General features: G+C 41.7%; 1 protein-coding gene across 4 annotated transcripts; it reads right to left on the bottom strand.

The window, feature by feature from the left end:
* Positions 1 to 399: 399 nt before the first annotated feature.
* On the bottom strand, positions 400 to 18,599 carry smarca4b (SWI/SNF related BAF chromatin remodeling complex subunit ATPase 4b). Of its 4 annotated transcripts, none has more exons than XM_065293965.1 (33): positions 18,440 to 18,599; positions 17,654 to 17,886; positions 13,964 to 14,081; positions 13,137 to 13,535; positions 12,844 to 12,942; positions 12,411 to 12,678; positions 11,619 to 11,745; positions 11,089 to 11,262; positions 10,804 to 10,977; positions 10,498 to 10,719; positions 10,282 to 10,412; positions 10,153 to 10,207; positions 9,838 to 9,956; positions 9,582 to 9,729; positions 8,962 to 9,125; positions 8,807 to 8,873; positions 8,301 to 8,411; positions 7,962 to 8,204; positions 6,689 to 6,802; positions 6,449 to 6,556; positions 6,272 to 6,358; positions 6,148 to 6,194; positions 5,889 to 6,055; positions 5,279 to 5,442; positions 4,974 to 5,201; positions 4,119 to 4,196; positions 3,774 to 3,992; positions 3,431 to 3,687; positions 2,080 to 2,185; positions 1,793 to 1,894; positions 1,359 to 1,500; positions 1,056 to 1,192; positions 400 to 970 (listed from the first exon to the last, which is right to left on the bottom strand). In XM_065293965.1, exons 2-33 carry the CDS (start codon positions 17,870 to 17,872, stop codon positions 932 to 934), a joined length of 4,833 nt encoding a protein of 1,610 aa, XP_065150037.1. In that variant the 5' UTR covers positions 17,873 to 17,886; positions 18,440 to 18,599; the 3' UTR covers positions 400 to 931. The 4 variants fall into 4 exon arrangements, with proteins under 4 accessions (XP_065150037.1, XP_065150038.1, XP_073671410.1 ...); XM_065293966.1 differs by having other exon boundaries at positions 1,374 to 1,500; XM_073815309.1 differs by having other exon boundaries at positions 10,498 to 10,977.
* Between the last annotated feature and the right edge of the window lie 2,026 nt (positions 18,600 to 20,625).

Here is a 20,625-nt window from a genome sequence, read left to right as displayed (position 1 = left end):
TGGTAGATTTACAAATTATTTAATAGCATTTGCATAAAAAAGTAACTTGAAAATTATAAACTTGCCTTTATGCAGATGGGTTTTTTTAAATGTTTGTTGTCACTTTTAAACTTTTGTCACCGTCAGAATTAAAGAGAACAAGACACGTGAGGTAGAGAGACAGATGTGTGCTATTAGAGGAATGTTGAAATATCTGTTGGGTGACATCAGTGAAGGTAAACCTCACCCCAGAAAACAAAGAGTTTCTCACAGAGACCTCAGGACGCTTTTAATAACCGAGGCCGTCCTCTGACCGCTGTGTACTTAATGAGGAGATTAACATTGCACCGGCTTCATCTCTTCTTTTACACACGCACACACACACACACACACACACAAATAAATAAAAGAAAAGATAAATGAATGAAACACAGGCAAATAGTTTAATGTTTTTACACAAACACACAACACTGAATAAACTGCACATGCCTTAACAGTGTGATATATTATAAAGCAGCTAGCGCATGAAATCTGTCAGCCTAAACTACACCGGATAGACATTCATAGAGATCGAGTAGCAGTAATATAACTAAACACAAACACACACTGATGAATACACAAATAACATCCAGCTGGGTCTACATTACAACTGCTGCTTACTGTATATGTGTACATAAGTTAATAACACACAATTCAATATTACTTCTACTCAAAGGGTTAACAGATGATCACAAATCTACTTATCTAGACTTTAATATTCAGCATCACAAAAACATGACAACATCTAAACGCAGTCTCTAAGCATCACTATGAGATTTAAATACAATCATAAAGATTTTTTCTTCCAGTAATATGATAAATATGTAAATGTAGGATTATATTTGTGTTTCACATAATACTGGTTATGGGTTAGTGGTTTGTCTCAGATCATTGGTGGTGTTGACTAACATGTTCATCCCTGTTCATCCTCACTGGCACTGTTGGACCGATCCTGAATGAAGTTAACAACACATTCGAAAAAAATGAGCCAAAAAACATACAAATAAACAATACACAAATGTTTGTCTTTGCATTACCTCCTCCTGTTCTTCATCTGTATCGTCATCACTAACCACAGGTTTAGCTCGTGTCCTCGCCGTTCTCCTGCGTCCTCTACCGTGATCTGCACTTCTGTCCTTACGGCTTAATTTAATTTTCACCTTTACTGACCGAGCTGACACACAAACACACACAGATTTGAGTTTTAAACAAACTAACCTGTGGTCATTACGCTTCATTTCTACACCAAATGCCCAATCATAAACTCTCTGACACATTTCAGTAGAAACAGGTGACGGTCATTTTGAGGTGGACAGACAGACGACAGGATTAATGAATACCAGAGTTTGACTGACTCTCAGAATCTGAACCTTCATCTTCATCTTCCTCTTCACTTTCCTCTCCATCACTCTCTTCCTCTCTCTCAATCTTCTGACGCAGACTGGTGAAGACTGATTGCAGCACAATAGAGTCCTCGTAGATCTAACACACCACACACACACACACACACACACACGCAGTTTTAGTTTTGTAGTTTAAGTATTTGGGTTTATCTACAGCAGGGGTGACCAACCTTGTTCCTGGAGATTTACCCTCCCAACCCAGCTTCAACACACCTGACTCTAATCTTTAGGTAGCCCTGAAATGTTTGATTGCCAGGTTCAGGTGTGTTTGATTGGGGTTGGAGCTGAACTCTGCAGGACAGTAGATCTCCAGGAACAGGGTTGGTCACCATCAAGAACTAAATCTATTGTTTGTGTGTTTTGTATCTAACCAGTGAACCCTCCAGGTTGAAGGTTTGTGCATTTTGACACAACAGCATGACATCTCTCTCCAGGTCATTTAGGCTGCGGTACCTGTGACTGCGAATGCGTTCCTGCAGAGACACAATAGACGCACATTTACGTTCATGCATTTGTATTTAAAGGGACTTACAGTGAATGACTTTTTATTCAGTATGGGTTTACCCTGGGATTGAACCAGTTGAGCTACAGCAAAAACAAACATCTGATATTCAATAATATTATATTAGGAATAAATGATCTTCCAGGACTAACACACCTTAATCTTTCTGAAGTCAACGGGTTTGCGAATGAGTTCGTAGTATTCTGGAAGCTCTTTCCGTGATGGCAGCTGAATGAAAACCTCACTTAACTGACGCCCGTTACTGCAGAAGATCATCAACACCAATTTATTTACATAACGCTAGTTTACAAAGCAGCTTTACATTGAAAAAACAACACAAATCATTAAGAGAAATGATCACTTTAGTAAAAAAGTGCAGTGTAGTTACATCTCTACATCTACAGCACACATCCACGTCGTGTCTACAGCTCTCAGCTTTAAGATTACCCATCTTCAGCTCAAGTAAAGGGCCGGGTATACTTTTTTCCACCGCCCGCTCACGCGCACACGCATCCGTCACATAAGCAATACAAATAATTTCTTGTTCAAATTATTACTCTACCAGGCCTTTAGGGCAGCAATGATTCACGACATTTACAGTACAGTACTGATTTAGGATAGATCAAGAAAAGTAGCCGATCCACCATTGCAAATAAAGTTTAGAGCAAACAACAAGAAAACAAAGAACAGGAATCAAATGTTATGTTGATGACAATGCTCCACAGCTTTGAAAATAAAAGAAGAAAAGACGATGGTGTGTGTGCAAACGCTGCCTATTGCCCATGTGTTATTGTTTAAGAAGTTATTGTGCTGTCTTTAAGAATCACCTAAAACCATCTCTTCCGCCATCACTTCCTAATATAGGACTTACTATCTTTCTCTATTTTTCCTTTCGCTTTATCTGTACATTCTTAAAAAAAAACTACTAACCAAAAATGTACTAACCAACCCTTGTCTATGTATATTGTGTTGGACTTAATGAGACACTTATGTATCGCTGTTCTTGTGTTGCTATAATTGCTTCTATTGTTTACCTCATTTGTAAGTCAGTTTGGACAAAAGCGTCTGCTAAATGACTTAATGTAAATGATGTAATTTAAATGTAAATGTTTATAGTGGAGTGTCCTGTCTTGATATATTCACGCGCATGTGCTGTCGTACGCAGACTGTCCCCGTCGTCTCAAATTTTCAGCAGCGCGCAGACGACCGCAGACCCTCCTGATGACGAAAATAATGTCATGCCTACGGCGCGCGGACAGCCCTAGTATACTACTATGGACTTTAGAGTCCAAAAACATCAACAATCCATCAGGACACAGAACCTGTCTGACAAAAACATGTTACACCCCCACTATATGACGTTGACAAATGAGTGGTCTGCGAGTGAACGCTTTACATTCAAGTCCACCAGGAACGTGAATCACACATTTTAAGACACCAGAACTTTTCCCGAAACATATGATCTTGCTTTCTCCTCTGTTGTTCAGAAGCTGTAATAACTACTCACTTCTCCTTGTATTTAATAACGGCATCCACAATTTTTTTCATCTTCTTGGTGAGCGACGGAGGGTTCGGCGAGAGTTTCTCTGCCGGCGGACGACCTCGTTTCTTTTGCCTTTTGAGGTCTTCGTCTCTTTCTCTCGCTCTTTGAGCTCCCGAGGTGGAAGGAACCGCATCCGCGTCCCGGCCGCGCCTCCTCTTCCGAGCCGTTTTCTTGTGCCGCACTTCTTCTTCGATCTCCTCCAGTGTCCCGTCTTCAATCGCCTGAGAGACAAAGGTGTACATAATCAAAAACACGAAGCCTTCGTGGATGAGCAAGGGCCTCTGTTAACAGGTGTTTCGCGTCTGACCTTTAGCCACTGTTTCTCTGTGAGCGAATCGCTGTAATCGACCTCTTTTCTTTGCCGAGAGCCACGGCCGAACATCTTCTCCTCCTCTTCCTCACAGGTGAGCCTTTCCACCTCAGCATCGTCCTTCATGATCCAGGTGGGCAGCTCGTCTTCCTCCATCAATCGAGGTTTTCGCTTTGGGTTCCGGGCTTCTTCGCGGCGCCGATCCAAATCCATGCGCTATGCCGAGAGAGAGAGAGAGAGAGAGAGAGAGAGAGAGAGAGAGAATATGTTCAGGCTGGACCCTAACTGAACCGAACCAAACTTTAATGAACTCGATTGATTGAGAGAAAAGTAAAACGAAACCATGAACTGGTCAAACTCCTCTTCACTGCGAGCGATCATCTGATTGACAGTTTCATCATCCGGCACCTCGTCCTCTTCCTGAAAACATTCTGAATTAAATATTTTAATATGAAAGAGTCGAGAAATAATGCTTGAATTTATGTAGTTTGAATATTCATTTATATTACACCTTTTAGCTTTAAGACTTGATTTCCCAAAACATTGTTCTGAGTGGGGAAAAACACATTTTACATGCACGTTATCTTATCATCGTCATCCATATTTTAAAAACAGAGGCAAACAGCTTCATAAAGTCTCTAACTATTATAATATTTTAATACAGAAACGTCACTCTTATGATTGATTTATTGTGCTGTTCTTTAAATCCATACATTATCTAACAATATTAAACCAGAAGTGTATTTGCAAAGCTTTTCAAATATAAGACAGACAACATAAGATCATAAAAAGCATCTTTAAATAAATATTAAATAACCTACAAACTGAAGTAATGATTAACTTTCAACTGTTTCATGTAGTTTAAAGTGGTGCTACTACTGTATGCTTTTCTCACATTTTTTTAACTTTGGTGTAATGTTGCTGTTTAAGCAAAGAAAGATCTGCAAAGCTCAAAGATTTTTTCTTTTCAAGAACCACAGTGACTTTCATAAAGTCATCCCTTATTTTTGAATAACGCCTGCCCAAGGCACAGTAAAGAAATGGAGGCGAGGCCTACTTGAAGAGACACCCCAACCCACTTGAGTCATCTTACGCCAGAATTCATCGGGTTAACGCTGCTCACACAGAGGACGAATGAAATCTCATTGCAATTTAAAAGTATTAAGTGAGTATTAAGTTACGTGACGCTCGTCTCACCTCGTCTTGCTCTTCATGCTCCAGAATAGCTTGTAAAAAGGCTCTGCGCTCATGACTTGAAGATTTCTGGTCAAACATGCCAGCCTGGATCACCTTTTGATCTACATTCAACTTGTATTTAGCGGCTGCCAGTATCTTCTCTTCCACACTGTTCACGGTGCAAAGACGAAGAACTCGCACCTCGTTCTGCTGCCCGATCCGGTGCGCTCGGTCCTGAGCCTGCAGGTCCTGCAAACACGACAAACACAGAGATGTTTATGAGATATGAGACACTTGAGGCAGCTGTGATGTCTTGTGATTCCAACCTGGTGAGGATTCCAGTCGCTGTCGAATATGATGACCGTATCTGCGCTTTGAAGATTGAGTCCCAGTCCGCCTGCCCTGGTGCTCAGCAAGAATATAAAATACTGCGAGGCTGGATCATTAAACGTCTTTAGCAGCATCCCACGATCCTCTGCTTTAGTTGTGCCTAAAACACACAGGAAACACTCACATATACAAGACATTATAATATCTATTCTCTAATCAAAACACTTCATCAAAAACTGCTTACCAATGCTTAACTGGAGGACACAGTGACACCGTGTTGGCCTGACTCATGTCTATGTCATTGTTGTGTCTATATCATATATGACTGAGGGTCTCTGTCCTGAAGCGTTTCTTAAGGTTTGAACCCTAACCACGTTCAGGCGATCACATGTGAAAACACACTTCTTTGTGAATCCCATTTAAAAACCCATGGGATCACATGTCATGCATGCTTTTCTGTAAGGGGCCGGACCATGAAAACCTTTTAGAACCATCAGATCTCTGACAGCCGCATGATTTGAGAATCACTGATTTGTGTCCGCAGTGAAGAACGTTTTTCATGCCAAATGTCTAACTAGTTAAAGAGAAGAGCTAAACACAACTTACCATCCAAACGCAGATATTTGAAGTTGCGATAAGCGAAATAATCCTCCATTATGGTCATCAATGATGTCATTTGGCAGAAGAGCAGTACTTTGTGATTGCTCGCTCGTAATTTGGGTAAAATACGATCCAGAACCTCAAACTTTCCTGAAGCTCGATATAAGTCAGGCCTGTAAGTCAAAGGTCAACAAAACAACATCATTAAAAAGTCAATCGCTGGTATCTGGTGAGTGTAACGTGATGTCGTCTGATTGCTGCTCACCCTTGAACGATGCCACCCGAGAAACCCAAATGCTCAGAGAAAGATTCCTGTCAAAACAGCAGCAGGTGTCAGTGAAGCAACACAACACCATGATTCATAAACATATCAATCATAAATCACTAACCTCGATTTGCTGAAACATGTACGGGTGATTACAAATCTTTCTCAGCTGCATAATGGTGTTCATCAAAGTCTTAGTGCCACCCTTACCCTGAAACATAAACACACAACATTCATAAACACACACTCCTCACACGCAGTGCACACATTGTATCTTGTGTCTGTAAAGATGCTTCATCACCTTCTTGTCTTTCTCAGATCCGTCAGTAAGCAGAACTCCTTTAGCTTGCATGTGTCGATACAAAACCCTCTGAAGAGCCGACATATCACACTTGATCACATACTCCACCTGTGAGCATATGAGTACAGCTGTGATGATGATGAGCAAAGACTCCCCATAAACATAAAAACATTGTATGGGATTACCAGGTACACACAAACACACACGCACACACACACACACACACACACACACAAAAACCTTCTCCGGCAGTTGCGCCTCCACCTCCTTCTTCAGTCGGCGTAACAGGAAGGGGCGGAGCACCTTGTGCAGGCGGCGAATGATCAGGATAGTCTCCTCCTCATTTAGATCCACCTGAGAGTGTTTTTAATCACTTTAGCTGTGTGTTTTTTCTTCATTTTTTTAAAATACATCGATCAGCCATAACATTATGACCACCTGCCTAATATTATGTAGTTCTCCCTTTTGACACCTGACCCGTCGAGGCATGGACTCCACCAGACCTTCCTATCAACACCAACATTCACTTTAACAGCAATTTCAGCTACAGTAGCTCATCTGTCGGATCGGACCACACGGGCCAGCCTTTGCGCCCCGTGTGCATCAATGAGCCTTGGCCACCCATGATCCTGTCACCGCTTTTTCTTCCTTGGACCACTTTTGGTGAACTGCTGCAGACCGGTAACACCCCACAATAGCTGCAGTTTTGGAGAGGTTCTGACCCAGTCGTCTACCCATCACAATTTGGCCCTTGTCAATGTCGCTCAGACATTTTTCCTGCCTTTATTCCTGACAATTTGGGACAAGTTGATGTGTTAAAAGCAGGAAAAATGTGCAAGCGTCAGGATCTCAGCGATCCAATAGATGAGCTGCTGTAGCTGAAATTGCTGGAATGCTGGTTCTGATAAAAAGGTCTGGTGGAGTCCATGCCTCCATGGGTCAGGGCTGTTTTGGTGTCAAAAGGGAGAACTACATAATATTAGGCAGGTGGTCATAATGTTATGGCTGATCGGTGTAGGTCACTCTTTAGGGATTTTCACACTACGCTTAACCCTGGGTTATCTTCATTGTAAACCCTGCTTTTAACCCTGGGTTAAGGATCGTTTCAGACTTATAATTTAGAAGCAGAGTTATCCCTGAAATTAACCCAGGGCTATAAAACCCTGCTTGGAAGCACCACTTTTGTGGTGGCAAACGCATGCAGTGTGAAGCAGGGTTATGATGTTATGACTCCAATTAAACCCAGCTGAAGCAGCTCATCAAGGTGTTCAGGGTTGCTTGATAATTACAGACTGGTGTGTAGGACCTCTGGATGGAGACTCCTGACCCAAGGTTTAGAAATGCACAGTTTAAAACCTCAGATTATGAATATCCAGGGTTATCTCTTAACCCCTGGTTAAGTTTGAACAGTGTGAAACGTGAAAATGATAAGCCAGGATTCCGTTAGGCCTGGGTTTAGAATAACCCAGGGTTAACAATTTCAGGTGTGAAAAGCCCTTTTGTGAATTCAGACCTTCTCTCCAGTCATGGCGAACGGTGCATTGAACCACTGCTCAAACGTGCTGCAGCTCTTGAAGATGGTGGGCAAGAGGAAGTTGAGAAGCGCCCAGAGTTCTGGTAGTTTGTTCTGCAGAGGCGTCCCGGTCAGCAGCACTCGCCGCGGGGCCAGATAATGCGTGTTTAACACCTGCGTCAGCTTACAGTGATGGTTCTTCATTCGATGCCCTTCATCCACTATCATGTACTTCCAGCGAATCTGTATCAGGTAACACAAGCTCATCGTGACCAGGACTGCTCCCACACAGCCATTATACGCACTCATCTAAAGTACACACGCTAGTATCAGATTTACCTTTGCCAAAACCTGTTTGTCTTTGATGATGTATTCGTACGTGGTGAGCAGCACATTGAACTTGCCGCTGCGCAGCTGCGGTACGAAGGCTCTTCTAGCGGCAGGAGATCCCTGGACACCAATCACACGATCGGCCCAGAATCTCTTTACTTCATTTGTAATGTGGATGCTATATTGAACTGACGTGTCTTTTACACGGTCGAGATAATAGATTTCATACAATGATCAGATAATCAAAACTTTGAGACTTTTTAACAGAGAGAAGGAAATAAACATTTAAACATCTAGTGAAAAATATACGATACTGATATACAACTAAAATCAAATACATGTTCATAAGCAGCACAATTCAAATCGGATTTACCGATGATGAAATACACATTGGGCTTAAATCTTTTGGTTATTGTAGTTGCTGACCAACCCAGTAAAAAACAACTGTGATCAATCATCATTCATTACCTGACACAATAACTAATAATAATTTCTGTGTGTCCTGATTCACCCACCTTGTATGAGACTTTCACGACCGATGGCGCCCATTTATCGAACTCATAGACCCAGTTAGAAAGAGTCCTGTTAGAAAACACAGCATTTCATCAAAGAGACAAAGTAAAACTATCGGCAGATGATGTCAAAACTTCACACGGGGGTGAACACTGACGAGAGCGGGACGATGATGAGGTACGGTCCGTTCAGACGCTTGTTCTCCATGAGGTACGTGATGAGAGCGATGGTTTGAATCGTTTTCCCCAAACCCATCTCATCGGCCAGGATCCCATTCAGATTGTTGTTATACAGAGACACCAGCCACTCCAAACCCTTGATCTGTAGCGTAACATTCAAGAGTTACTCCAAAACAAATCAGAGCAAGACAAATGTTTGAAACCATTCAAGAAACTTCACGCATGTTCACCAGACGTTTGACTCCTGTAATCGAACACGATTTCATCTGTCAGAAATTGACTGGATAGCAAAATGTTTAACAACAGGTTATTAATAGAAAAAAGATGACAGAGACAAAAGCAGCTTCATTAATTAATTTACAGAGCAGGAATCTATAAATGTTTTTGGATAAAAGCGTCGGCTAAATGCCTAAAACTTGAAAAATCACGTGACCTATAGAGGATAATAATGATTTACACTGAGTAGATCTGAATCTTACTTTGTGTTGTGCTTGTCTACCTGTTCTGAACAGAAGATGGATCACTAAATGAACTGAAAAATCTCTACTCTCAACTAAAGTGCTGTGTGCTAATGTTAATTGTTTTTTTTTTTTTTGACCTGGTATTGTTTGAGTTGACCATTGATCAGTAGTGATGATTGTTTGTCTACTCTCTCAGTAACCGCATGAGCCACGGCGTAATATGACTGTAACCCACGAGCAAACGAAGCACTGCCGTACTCATCATCTACATCCTGTTTAGCATGCCTAAAAAAAACAAACACACACACACACACACACATATATATATATTAGGGTACTGAGTATGTATAATGTAAACAGTATTTCCTCAGATGTGACGTCTTGTCTTCTTACTCTATAATGTGACGAGCGTCCACCTCAGAAACGTCTTCACTGTCTGGGTCTGGGATCTTCTTCTTCTCGTCTGTAGGAGTTTGAGAGGGCAGCAATGGAGGAGGCTCCTCTTCCTCTTCCTGTTAGAAAACATCTTTTAAATAAAACTATTACAGGCAATTAAACTACACTAGTGGACCATTCACTTTCAGTTGCACAGCTTTTGCATTTAGGAGAAAACACTGCATCTGACCCGAGCAAACATCACATTCATCCATAGTATGTAAATCAGGCTCATTCAGTGTCTGAAGGACTGTAAACTGAATGCTTCGTCACCTCGTCTTCCTCCGATCCAGAGTCTTCACTGTCTGATCGTGGAGCGACTTCATAACTGAGAACACAGAAACGATCAGTGGATCACATGAAATATCAGACCAACAGATGTCAGATAGGGTGAAGCCTTACCCCGGATTCATCTCCAACCACGTGTCCAGCTGCCCAGCTTTAGGAGCATCCACTCCGGTCAAAATCTTCCCACTATCCACATGGATCACCTTCACTGGAAGATCACTCATCTGACTCGTCTCATCCAGGGGCTTTAAACATGACCATCATCATCATCATCGTCATGTTAACTACTACTGAGCCTTCTCAACAGCAAACAACACAAAATTCACCAACCTCTCCATCTGGTCCCAGAGCTCCAGTCTGTCCATCAGCGTTTTCCAGCTTCTTCTTTCTCTTCTTCTTCTTCTTCTTCTCTTTTAGAGCCTGTACAGCTTTATGAGCGCGCACGAGCTCCGTCAGGTTTGCCACATATTCATCAGTCTGCTGGAGCAGATACGCTAGACGTTTGTCCTTCTTCTGATCGATGAGCTTCCGGTAACCCTCCTCATCTTCAGCCTGTGGAAAAGAGAAAACCCTCAGCTCTGCACAAGTGTGTGTGTGCCCGTGTGTGCGTGTGTGTGTGTGTGTGTGTGTATCTACCATAAGTCTTCTCATTCTCTCTTTCTCAATTCTCTCATTTTCCTTCTTCTGCTCACGCTCAGTGTTTGCGTGATACGTGGCCACGGCTTTGGTCAGTTTCTGGATCTTTGCGGTGATGGAACGATGATATTCCTTGAAGTCCTTGGCGTGCTGCAGGATGCTGTTGAGATATTCCTGCACAAGGAATTATGGGAAAATGAATCAGACACACTTTCTCTTTATATTACAATTTAAATTCTTTAATTCCGGTCTCTGTTCATATTGCTGGCGTAAATGCGGTCTTGCCTGATGTTTCTGTCTGCGCTTTCGTTCCTGCTCGATCTTCTGCTGTTTCTCCAATTTTTCAGTGATTCGGGCTTCGCGTAGCGATTGTCTCTTACTGCGCTTGTAGGCTTTAGCATCCAGTGAGGTTTCTAAGGCCGTATCTCGCCTCATGCACACCACCACCTCCTGTCTCAGCTGCCAATGAAAAAGTGCTACTGATGTGACACAACCACAGATGAGATTTTAATAGATAATTACAGTACGTATGCGTTCAGACAAAGAGAGCGCTCTTTCTCAAACATAAAGAGGCATCTCATTGGATCTCTAAAGCAGGTCTAAAGCAGGGGTATTCAAATCTTACCCTGGAGGGCCAGAGCACTGCATAGTTTAGCTCCAACCCTAATCAAACTTAACCACCTGTGATTGTCTAGTGATCATGAAGACCTTGATGATCTTGCTCGAGTGTGTTTGATCAGGGTTGGAGCTAAACTATGCAGTGCTCTGGCCCTCCAGGTTAAGATTTGAATAGCCCTGGTCTAAAGGATCATCACCTGTCTCTGGAAGTTGAGCAGTCGGAGAGCTTTTAACTCGACCGTCGCTTTGGTGCGCAAATCTCCAGGGAGAGAGCCGGGGAGATTCTCCAGCTCCTGAATGCGGTGGGCAATACGAGCTTCGAGTCTGCAGTGACATCACAGCACAAACTGTGTCTGAATGAAACTAGAGCGAGTAAAAGTGTCATTCATCCAGTGGAGCTACATTTCAATACGGTCACATAACATTACCGCGTCAGCAAAGCCGTGCCAATGCACTTTAACTATCATTTAAAAAATGAAAACAAAGGTGAAACTGCCCACCTTCCCACCTAACATCCAAAGTACTATCGCTTGAACCCACCAAGCAGAGACAATGAGAGGTCATCGTCGTGACAACCATCTGATGATGGGTTCATCCAAAGGCTGATTCAGAAATTATTTCTCCTTTCAGTCTTGCATAGATCAAGGAGTTATTTTATCCTCACTAAAGCCAATTCTACAGCCAATAACTTTTCAAAACATGTATTCCAGGCTTAAGTATCAATGTTTAAATGGTAAATAAAAGCCAACATCAGTATTTACAGTCAGTGTTTTCGATAAATACCTGAGCCTTGTAATGTTCTTGCCAGTTTAATGAGAGCTTGATCATGTCACAAATAGTTATTGATTATTATAAATCTGATGTGTCAATGAAATGCAAACACTCGGGAATGAAATGAGTTGGGTTTTCACTAAACAAAGTTTAATCATGTGACTTTATGATCGTAATAATTACTTCATGAGATTTGTACACCCAGTGTATCTCTGTACCTGTACTCTCTCTCCTGAAGTATTTCCACCGGGTCCAAGCCGCACGGCTTCTGAACGGGCGTAACGCGGTTCTGTTTCTGGTGCAGAGGGACGACGGTCGTGGGTTGAGACGTGTGAGACAGGTGACCTGGTGACTGGGTTTGTGGTGGCATGACGGGGGAGGCGGCCGGTGGAACAGAAGGGGGTGCAGGGGAGGGGCGTCCGGTGGGCTGCGGGGGCATCAGTTTTTGAGAAGCATTTGAAGGAGTGGCTGCATTAACCATAGGACCTGTTGCACAGAAAACATTATTATCGAAGGCTAACAGGACATTTACTTTTTCAAATGAGTTTTTATTTTGTTTCTCCCTTCCCTACGCACTCCTCTAATAATTGTAGTCATAATTTAGTTTAGTTTGATTTAAAAAAAGCTGAACAGTGTTGCGTGTGTCGTCACCGTCGGGCCAAGGTTTTGGAGGTCCATTGTGATTCTGGCCTTGAACACCAGACGGGACTCCGGAGGGTCCAGGCGGGGGCATGCTGGGTCCCATCATCCCTGCGGAACAGCCGGCACAAACTAAACCCTTTACTTAAATCACCACATTGGACTTCAGTGGAGCAGATTGTACTATCAGGGCTGTGCATCATTCTTAAGTCAATAAAAATACCTTGCTGTTTCAAATATAATCTCTTGACCCTTAAAGTGCCTGACTACACATATGCATGCATGTTGTATATAGGTCCTCTCACCATGCCCCCGGCTGAAACCAGCACCGCCTCCACCAGCAGCAGCGGGCAAACCGGACAAAGACTGTCCGTGCTGCATGCCTGGCATGGGCCGCTTGCCCTGCACCGCCATCTGTAGGTGGTCTGGAAGGGGCTGTCCACGGGCCAGCATCTTATATGCCATGATCTGTGCCCGCAGCTGGTGCAGCTGACTCTGGTTGAAGGGTGTCGGGCTGGAGGATGAGCCCGTGGCGCTGCCAGAGCCGGTGCCAGCGCTTTGGGTTCCCGGGCGGCTCTGCTGTAGAGTCTGGCTGTCCACGCCCTCTAATGAGGCCGAGGTGGACAGAAGAGGACCTGACGGAGGCCCGCTGGCAGACACAGGACTGGACACGTGTTCTGAGGAGCCTAGCGGTGATGGGTAACCTGCGGGCGGAGTCAAGCAGTAGGACATATCTGACAAACGGGCCGCTGTGTACTTTAGTCTGCTTTTGAGCCAGATTTTATTAAAGTCACAATGAAACTAAAGTAGCAATTGTCTTATTTTCCCCATCGTGACGTGAATCCGAGTGAAATGGCTTCTGAAATAAATAAAGGTAGGGCAGGACCTGAATTCGTCCATGGAGACCTGAAGTTAATTTTTAGATGTAATTGCTGCAATCTTTTCCCGGGCCCTGCCCACCTGCCATACCGCATAACTGGAAGTAAAGAGACATCGTTTAGAGTAGGGGAGGAGATTATAAAAGTTTTTTTTTTATTAAAGATTATGCATAATGAAGCCCACAGATCATTCATTTGTATTATTTCATTGTGACTTTAATGGAGGTCTGCTAAGAAGCAGCATTCAGATGAACCTTGAGAGTGCTGCTCCATGGGGCTTCCAGGACGCACCAGACCGCCGTGTCCGCTCCTCATCGGAACAACTTTCATCTGGGTGAAACGGGCATCTTCTGGAAGGTTCTCATCCACTGACTTCAAGATAAAGATTTACACACAGACAGACAAGTACAGATACACGTTTTCAGTCGTTCCTCATCAAAGTTACGTAACCCATCAGTTAGGGCGGCTCGATTATGGGCAAAATCATAATCAAGATTATTTACCACGATTACTCTCTGTGAATTTGAAAACATGTATTTATTTAACCCTTTTATTAAGTTAGGGTTGCAGTAGGATTCACGTGTCAAAACAGTGGTGCTTTTAAAAGTGACTTACAAACACATCGGTCCAGCAGCATGTGGTTTTTATTTTAATTAGGGCTGTAAAACTGCCTTGAACTGTCTTTCTCTAATAACATTGCAAAGACAGCGCGATCATGTCGTTTTGCGCTATACAACATTAGGAAGATACGGCCATATCTTACAGAGCATGCTGCACAACTTCTGATTCAGCCCCTTTAATCAGCAGGTTGGATTACTGCAATGCTCTTCTTGCTGGCCTTCCTGTACGGTCTATCAAACCACTCCAACTGGTTTCAGAACGCAGCAGCCCAACTCATCTTCCCTAACCCTAACCATGGAAACAGTATAGAACCCTACGTTGTGTACATACAATCCACAATACAAGGCTAAAACTCTAAAACGAGACGGGCTTTAAATTCCCAAACACAGAGTAAAGATTTAAAGATAAGTATTGTATAATGTTATCACTTGCTCGGCCCTCCTCCTGAGGTTTCTGAGAAGGAGGGCGTCGAGTAAGGAAGTAGTATGAAGACCTGACATCTCGTCCCCCATTACTCTAACGGTTTATGATGACGCTCGGTGGGTATCGATTTGTAGTGTTAAGCCCACTGGTCGGGGGCGGGACTCTGGCCCTGCGTTCCAGTTCGTTTTTTATGACCTTCCCTCGCTAACTTCCCTCAGTCTCATTTACTCGGATGTACCTCATTGCTTACGTTGTACGAGTGCCCACTACTGCTGGAACACTTGAAGTAGGTTCAAATGGATCACCCTAAGCCCTTGATCACATGGAAAGTGGAGACCGCCCCCTCCATCATTTGAACTGTGCAAAGCGCGATTTGCTGAAGTGACGTCACAATCGTGTTGCATTGTGGGATATGAAGCTGCATGAAGCAGACTCGCTCCCTCTGTCAAAATCGAGGGAGCGAGGGTCTGTCCATACAAACTTCCCTCGTCCACTTGACGAAGTGGAACGCACTTCAAAATGGCGACAGGGATTCCCCCGAGGGGAAGTGTTTAGGGAAGTTTGCGAGTGCGTGTCTAAAACTGGAGTGGAATGCACCCAGGTTCTTATAAGGGAGTCAGTGCGTCGACCTCCAAAAACATGCGTCAGCCCAGTGGGGAACCTTCAGGGCCTTCTACGCCTTCAGAGAAGGCCTAAAAAAATTAACAAAAAGATTTTTTATAATAATAATACAAATAAATAATATAGTATTCAATAAAAATATGTTTTTACATTTTACATTTCTTTTTAATTCAATTTAATACAATACATGTAATATATTTTCTCTCATCTATGTTGTAACGTTAAGCTTACTGTCAGGTTCATGTCATAAAAACATCTAATCCAATCAGAATCGTCTGTCTCTATTAAGGCCCGGTTATCTGGCTCATTCATTGGTTAGGACTTCATGAATCCCAGGGAAGGCCAAGTGATGTGTTTTGGTGTGGAGAGTGACGGGCAAATCGACCAATCACGTTTTGATTTCAAGTGGGCGGGTAAAAAACAAAACATTGTAAGCCTTCATGAAGTCCTAATCATGCAACAAACTGGATACGAGTTGCCGTACAACACCAAAGACGAAGATCATAGACCGTTTATATTAATACAGTCTAATAGCCCGAATTTCTGCGGTGAGAGTGGTTGAGGTAAATGGCGGAAAACGTGATTGACGTTGTGGCTAGCTTGATAGGACTGAGTTAAAAATGAAATTACTTAAGCGGGTACTCGTGAAGAGCACAGGGTTTAATTATACTTTTACTTCCGGACAGTTTCACTTGTTACGTGAGGATAGTAATGACTGACAGACGACGCCGAATTACATACAATATCATTTCCTAACTAAATCTGAGAGAATGCGAAAACATTCAAATATTTTTTTCCTCGCTATACCCGATGGGCAGGGCGGAGATACATTTTGGTAGCCCGACAAGAATTTGCAATAGCCCCGGGACCTCGGGCTAGCGATTTTGCGAGCCCTGGATATCTTATAACAACAGTTATAAGCCACAAGGAGGTGCACAGAGAACGCAGGGTGCTATATTTCCCCTTATGGAAAAGATTAACAAGGTATTCTACTGCTAAATATATATTTCCAAAAAATAAAAAATAAATTAAAGAACATAATTTAAGCTTGATAAATGCCAATTTACAGAGCCCCTGTCATTACAGAGCAGCAGAGTCTGTATTTGTGTTTATCAGTTAGATTAAAGTAATTTTAAACTTTGAAACTGCATTTAAAGGCAGACAATGCCCATTCTGTAATTTAACTTTGCGTGCTCAGAATTTTTACACGTTCACTGTATGATTTAACGAAATACGAATAGCCTAGTATTATCAATGGAGAGGCATTTGCACTTCATTACATATTTTGAAGGCCCAGCTGAAGTACCCACGGTTCGCCACTGCGTCAGCCAGTCGTTCTCACTAAACCAAACTGTGCAGAGTCTGTCACGGGGGGGGGGGGACGTTGTATTTTCAAGACCTAAACTAACTCTTTCTTTTCTCTTAACAGGTATTGTTTAGAGAAAGTGAAAACTTGTATCTTGTTATAAGCACTTTTTGTGCTTTTGCCTTCCAATCACACATCACTTTATAAGTTGCTTTGGACAAAAGCGTCTGCTAAATGCCTAAATGTGATGTAAATGGAAACTTTCCATTGCAATTAATGGGGATTAATGGGAATACACTGGGAATTTGAAAAAAAAATGCAGAGTTGCCTATACCAGGGAACTTAAATGTAGTTTAAAAAATCTCTAAATAAATTATTTTCAGACACCAAGATTTAATGCAGTTTAAGTAGATTTTCTACCCTTCACATTCCTCAGTCACATGCACACAACACACAGCTTAAAGAAGGCCACAACCCCTTCATGTACTTACTTACATTCATCCATAACATGCACAGATCATTTATTCAATCCTGCACACAAAATAATGTTAAAATGTCTTTCATCTTTGTATGAATAAATTACATGTGTTTAACACTTAATTGTCTTAATGTGTTTAAAACTTTTGTGTTACTCAATGAAAGAATCAATGAAAGTTCTACTTACAATTAAATCATTTTTAAAATATGTATTACCTTGCATGCATGTCTGCTAACAAAATGTCTATTAGTTTTTATAAATGTATTTCTCATAAATTCCCATTAAGTTTTTAAATAGAAATATTTCCAAAATTCCCCACATTAAGTTTCAATAGAAAGTTTCCATATTCACTGGAAACTTTCCGCCACTTTGCAACCCTAATTTTAATCACACAATAATAGTTTTACCTCGATTGTCTTGTTTTTGTAATTGCTTAATTCAAAAACTGATTCCTACCATCAGTCTCTCAAAAACAAGTTCAAATTAAGATTTTACTTTGTGCATTTGGTGTAAGTTTTCCTGATTGTATCCTGCAGATCCTTGTTGAGGAAAAGCGTGTCCTGTTGAAGTCGGGGGTCCGGGGCTGGGGCCCATCATACTGTGTGAAGATCCAGGGGAAAGCCCTGAACCCAGAACGTTCCCAGGAGAAGGCCCCGGACCGGGCGAGGGTCCTGGACATTGTGTCCCTCCTAGCGGGGGCTCTGGGGTGGACATACCTCAGACTGAACCTGATTACAATTTTTAGGGGAAAAAGAGGGTTTTATTGGGCGTTACAGCAGGGTTAACTGTGTATCACTACCAATAAATCGTGAATCATTCGCGAAATGAGCATAGCTAAAATTATGATTCACTCAAGCATCTATTTAATTGTAATGTGGTATTTATTTCCGTGACTTTCCAGGCCTACAAATCACAATTTTCTAATTTACTGATATGAATGGAAATATATGGAATATATCCGGAATGAATGTAGATCTAATAATCCTGTGTATGCAGGTAGAATAAATCATCACATCTGACAAACAAACAAAATGTGCTAACACAGTGAATGAAATATATAATGCGCATGAAAGAAAATGTCGTCGTCCAGCTCGTGCCTGCGCGAGGGCGGATACCCCGACCGGCACATCTGGAGCTCGTGCATCTGATAGAACATTAAACACGGGCACGTTTATATTATATACATCATTGGACCGAATCACGACAACGGGCCAAACACGACAACATGACCGCGCTCATTATACTGATAACGACACGGTGCCTCGTTACGTGCAAACTCACCGGCAGTGTTATAAATGAGTGAAGCTAGCTGAAGGAAAGCGCTCGAGATAATCACGACGCTCATCAGCTCCGTTCATTCGGTTGATGTTGATGTACCGAGCGCCTCGTGACATTCGGTTCCGTTCATTCGGTTGATGTACGGAGCGCCGCTGTGGACACAGATATTAACACACAAACCTTCATCGGATCTGTCATTCTTTTTATAATGTTAAAGTTAAAATTATATGAAAAATGTGCTATTTATAATATGTTTATTACAATCATTTCATATTTGTTTGTTTGTGTGTTGTGAGTTCAGGTTTTATTGTGGAGTCAATGCAGAAAACACTAAAGAGGTATTAAAAATACAGTTAAAACATATCAAAATAATTGACCAAATAATGTGAGGGAAAATGTAGCCTATACACAATGTTTCAATGTTTTTTGGTCAACCTGGTCAATTTAGGATGTAGGACACACACACACACACACACACACACACACACTCATTTTATTCTGAAAACATTACAGTTAATGTTTATATCTTGTCAGACTGACAATAACAAAATACATTACATCACACAAATACTTGCATCCCTGTAGTCACTGTCAGATGTTTATAATAATAGTTGTGAGCTATTTTGATTTTCCATCTCAATCATTTTGACATTAATGAGTGCTGTTAGATTGCTGAGGCAGATCTAAATATTTCATATATTTCATATATGCTGACATGTTAAGGTTTCTTTGGTGGCCTGATGAAGATTTAAGCCAAGACTTAGGATGTTAGTGTGCCTATTTGGAGCAATGTCATCTGTGCTAATTTCGCTCTTAGGAAATGTGCAGAAGATCAGGAAGAGTTCAACAAGGAAACGGTGGATAAAATTACATTCTTTTTATGTTGATGATTGCCTTGTTTCAGTTATTGAACAAGCAATGACATTGTGCCAGGAACTTGTATCCTTATGTGCCAAAGGTGGATTTAGGCAAGAAAATGGATGAGCAACAGACGTGAAGTCATTGCTTTAATACCTGAGGATCAAAGAGAAAAGACTGGTAAAGACTTGAATATTCATTAAGTAGGGCATCAATGCCTGAGGAATCCAAGCATCCAGTCATTTTGGCAAAAAAATTTCCCATCTCTGATATTCTCCTGAGACACATACATGAGCAAGTAGGACATTGTTGGTTGTGATCATATGTTGCCGTAATTACGACAAAACTATTGGATTACAGGTGCAAAAAGAAGTGTACTATCTAAATGTGTCACATGTCGAAGACTGAATTCACTTCCAGGATGCCAACAGATGGCTGATTTATCAGACAAGGTTATTTGAATGAGCCACCATTTACCCTTGTTGGGGTGAATTATTTTGGACCTTTTGAGGTAAAAAGCAGAAGAAGTGTGGTGAAAAGATATGGAGTAATTTTTACATGCTTAACCATACGGGCTATACATATTGAATTAGCAACCTCCTTGGACACAGATTCATTCATAAATGCGCGTTGATGTTTCATTGCAAGACGTGGTCAAGTCAAAGAACTCTGATCTGATAATGTAAGGAACTTTGTTGGAGCAGAGCGTGAACTAAGAGTTGCCATAAAGGAATGGAATCAGTTTCAAATGAATGATGTCCTCCTTCAGAAAGATATTAAATGGTCATTTAACCCCCTGACTGCATCACATTACGGAGGGGCATGGGAAAGGTTAATTCGCTCTGTACGGAAAAGTTTTGAATTCCATTTTAAAGGTACAGAATTTGGATGAAGAAAGTTTGCAAATGGTTCTTTGAAAAGTTGAATCTAATGGTCATCCAATCACAAAGAATCTAAATGACCGGAAGCATTAACACCAAACCACCTGTTGATTTTGAGAACTTTACCTTAGTTACCTGGTGAATTAAAAAAAGATGTTTATGCTCGTAAACGTTGGAAACAGGTCCAGTACATGTCAGACTTGTTCTGGAAGCCTTGGTCATATATAAATATAATAAAAAAGCGTCTGTTACATGTAACACAAAACGGCGATAATATCTGAAAAGTGACACGGATGCAGTACAGAACTGTTGATATTCTGCACATTAAAAAGATAAAGACAAGTAAAAAACAAAAAGTATTATTTGTATTATTATTGTATTATTATACAGTATTATTTTTATCCTAACCTACCCCTAACCGTGTATTTTAAATGCAAGTATAGGCTAAAT

The sequence above is a fragment of the Paramisgurnus dabryanus genome, chromosome 7, assembly GCF_030506205.2.
Source record: "Paramisgurnus dabryanus chromosome 7, PD_genome_1.1, whole genome shotgun sequence".
Lineage (NCBI taxonomy): Eukaryota > Metazoa > Chordata > Actinopteri > Cypriniformes > Cobitidae > Paramisgurnus > Paramisgurnus dabryanus.
This window is presented reverse-complemented; position numbering and strand designations above follow the sequence as displayed.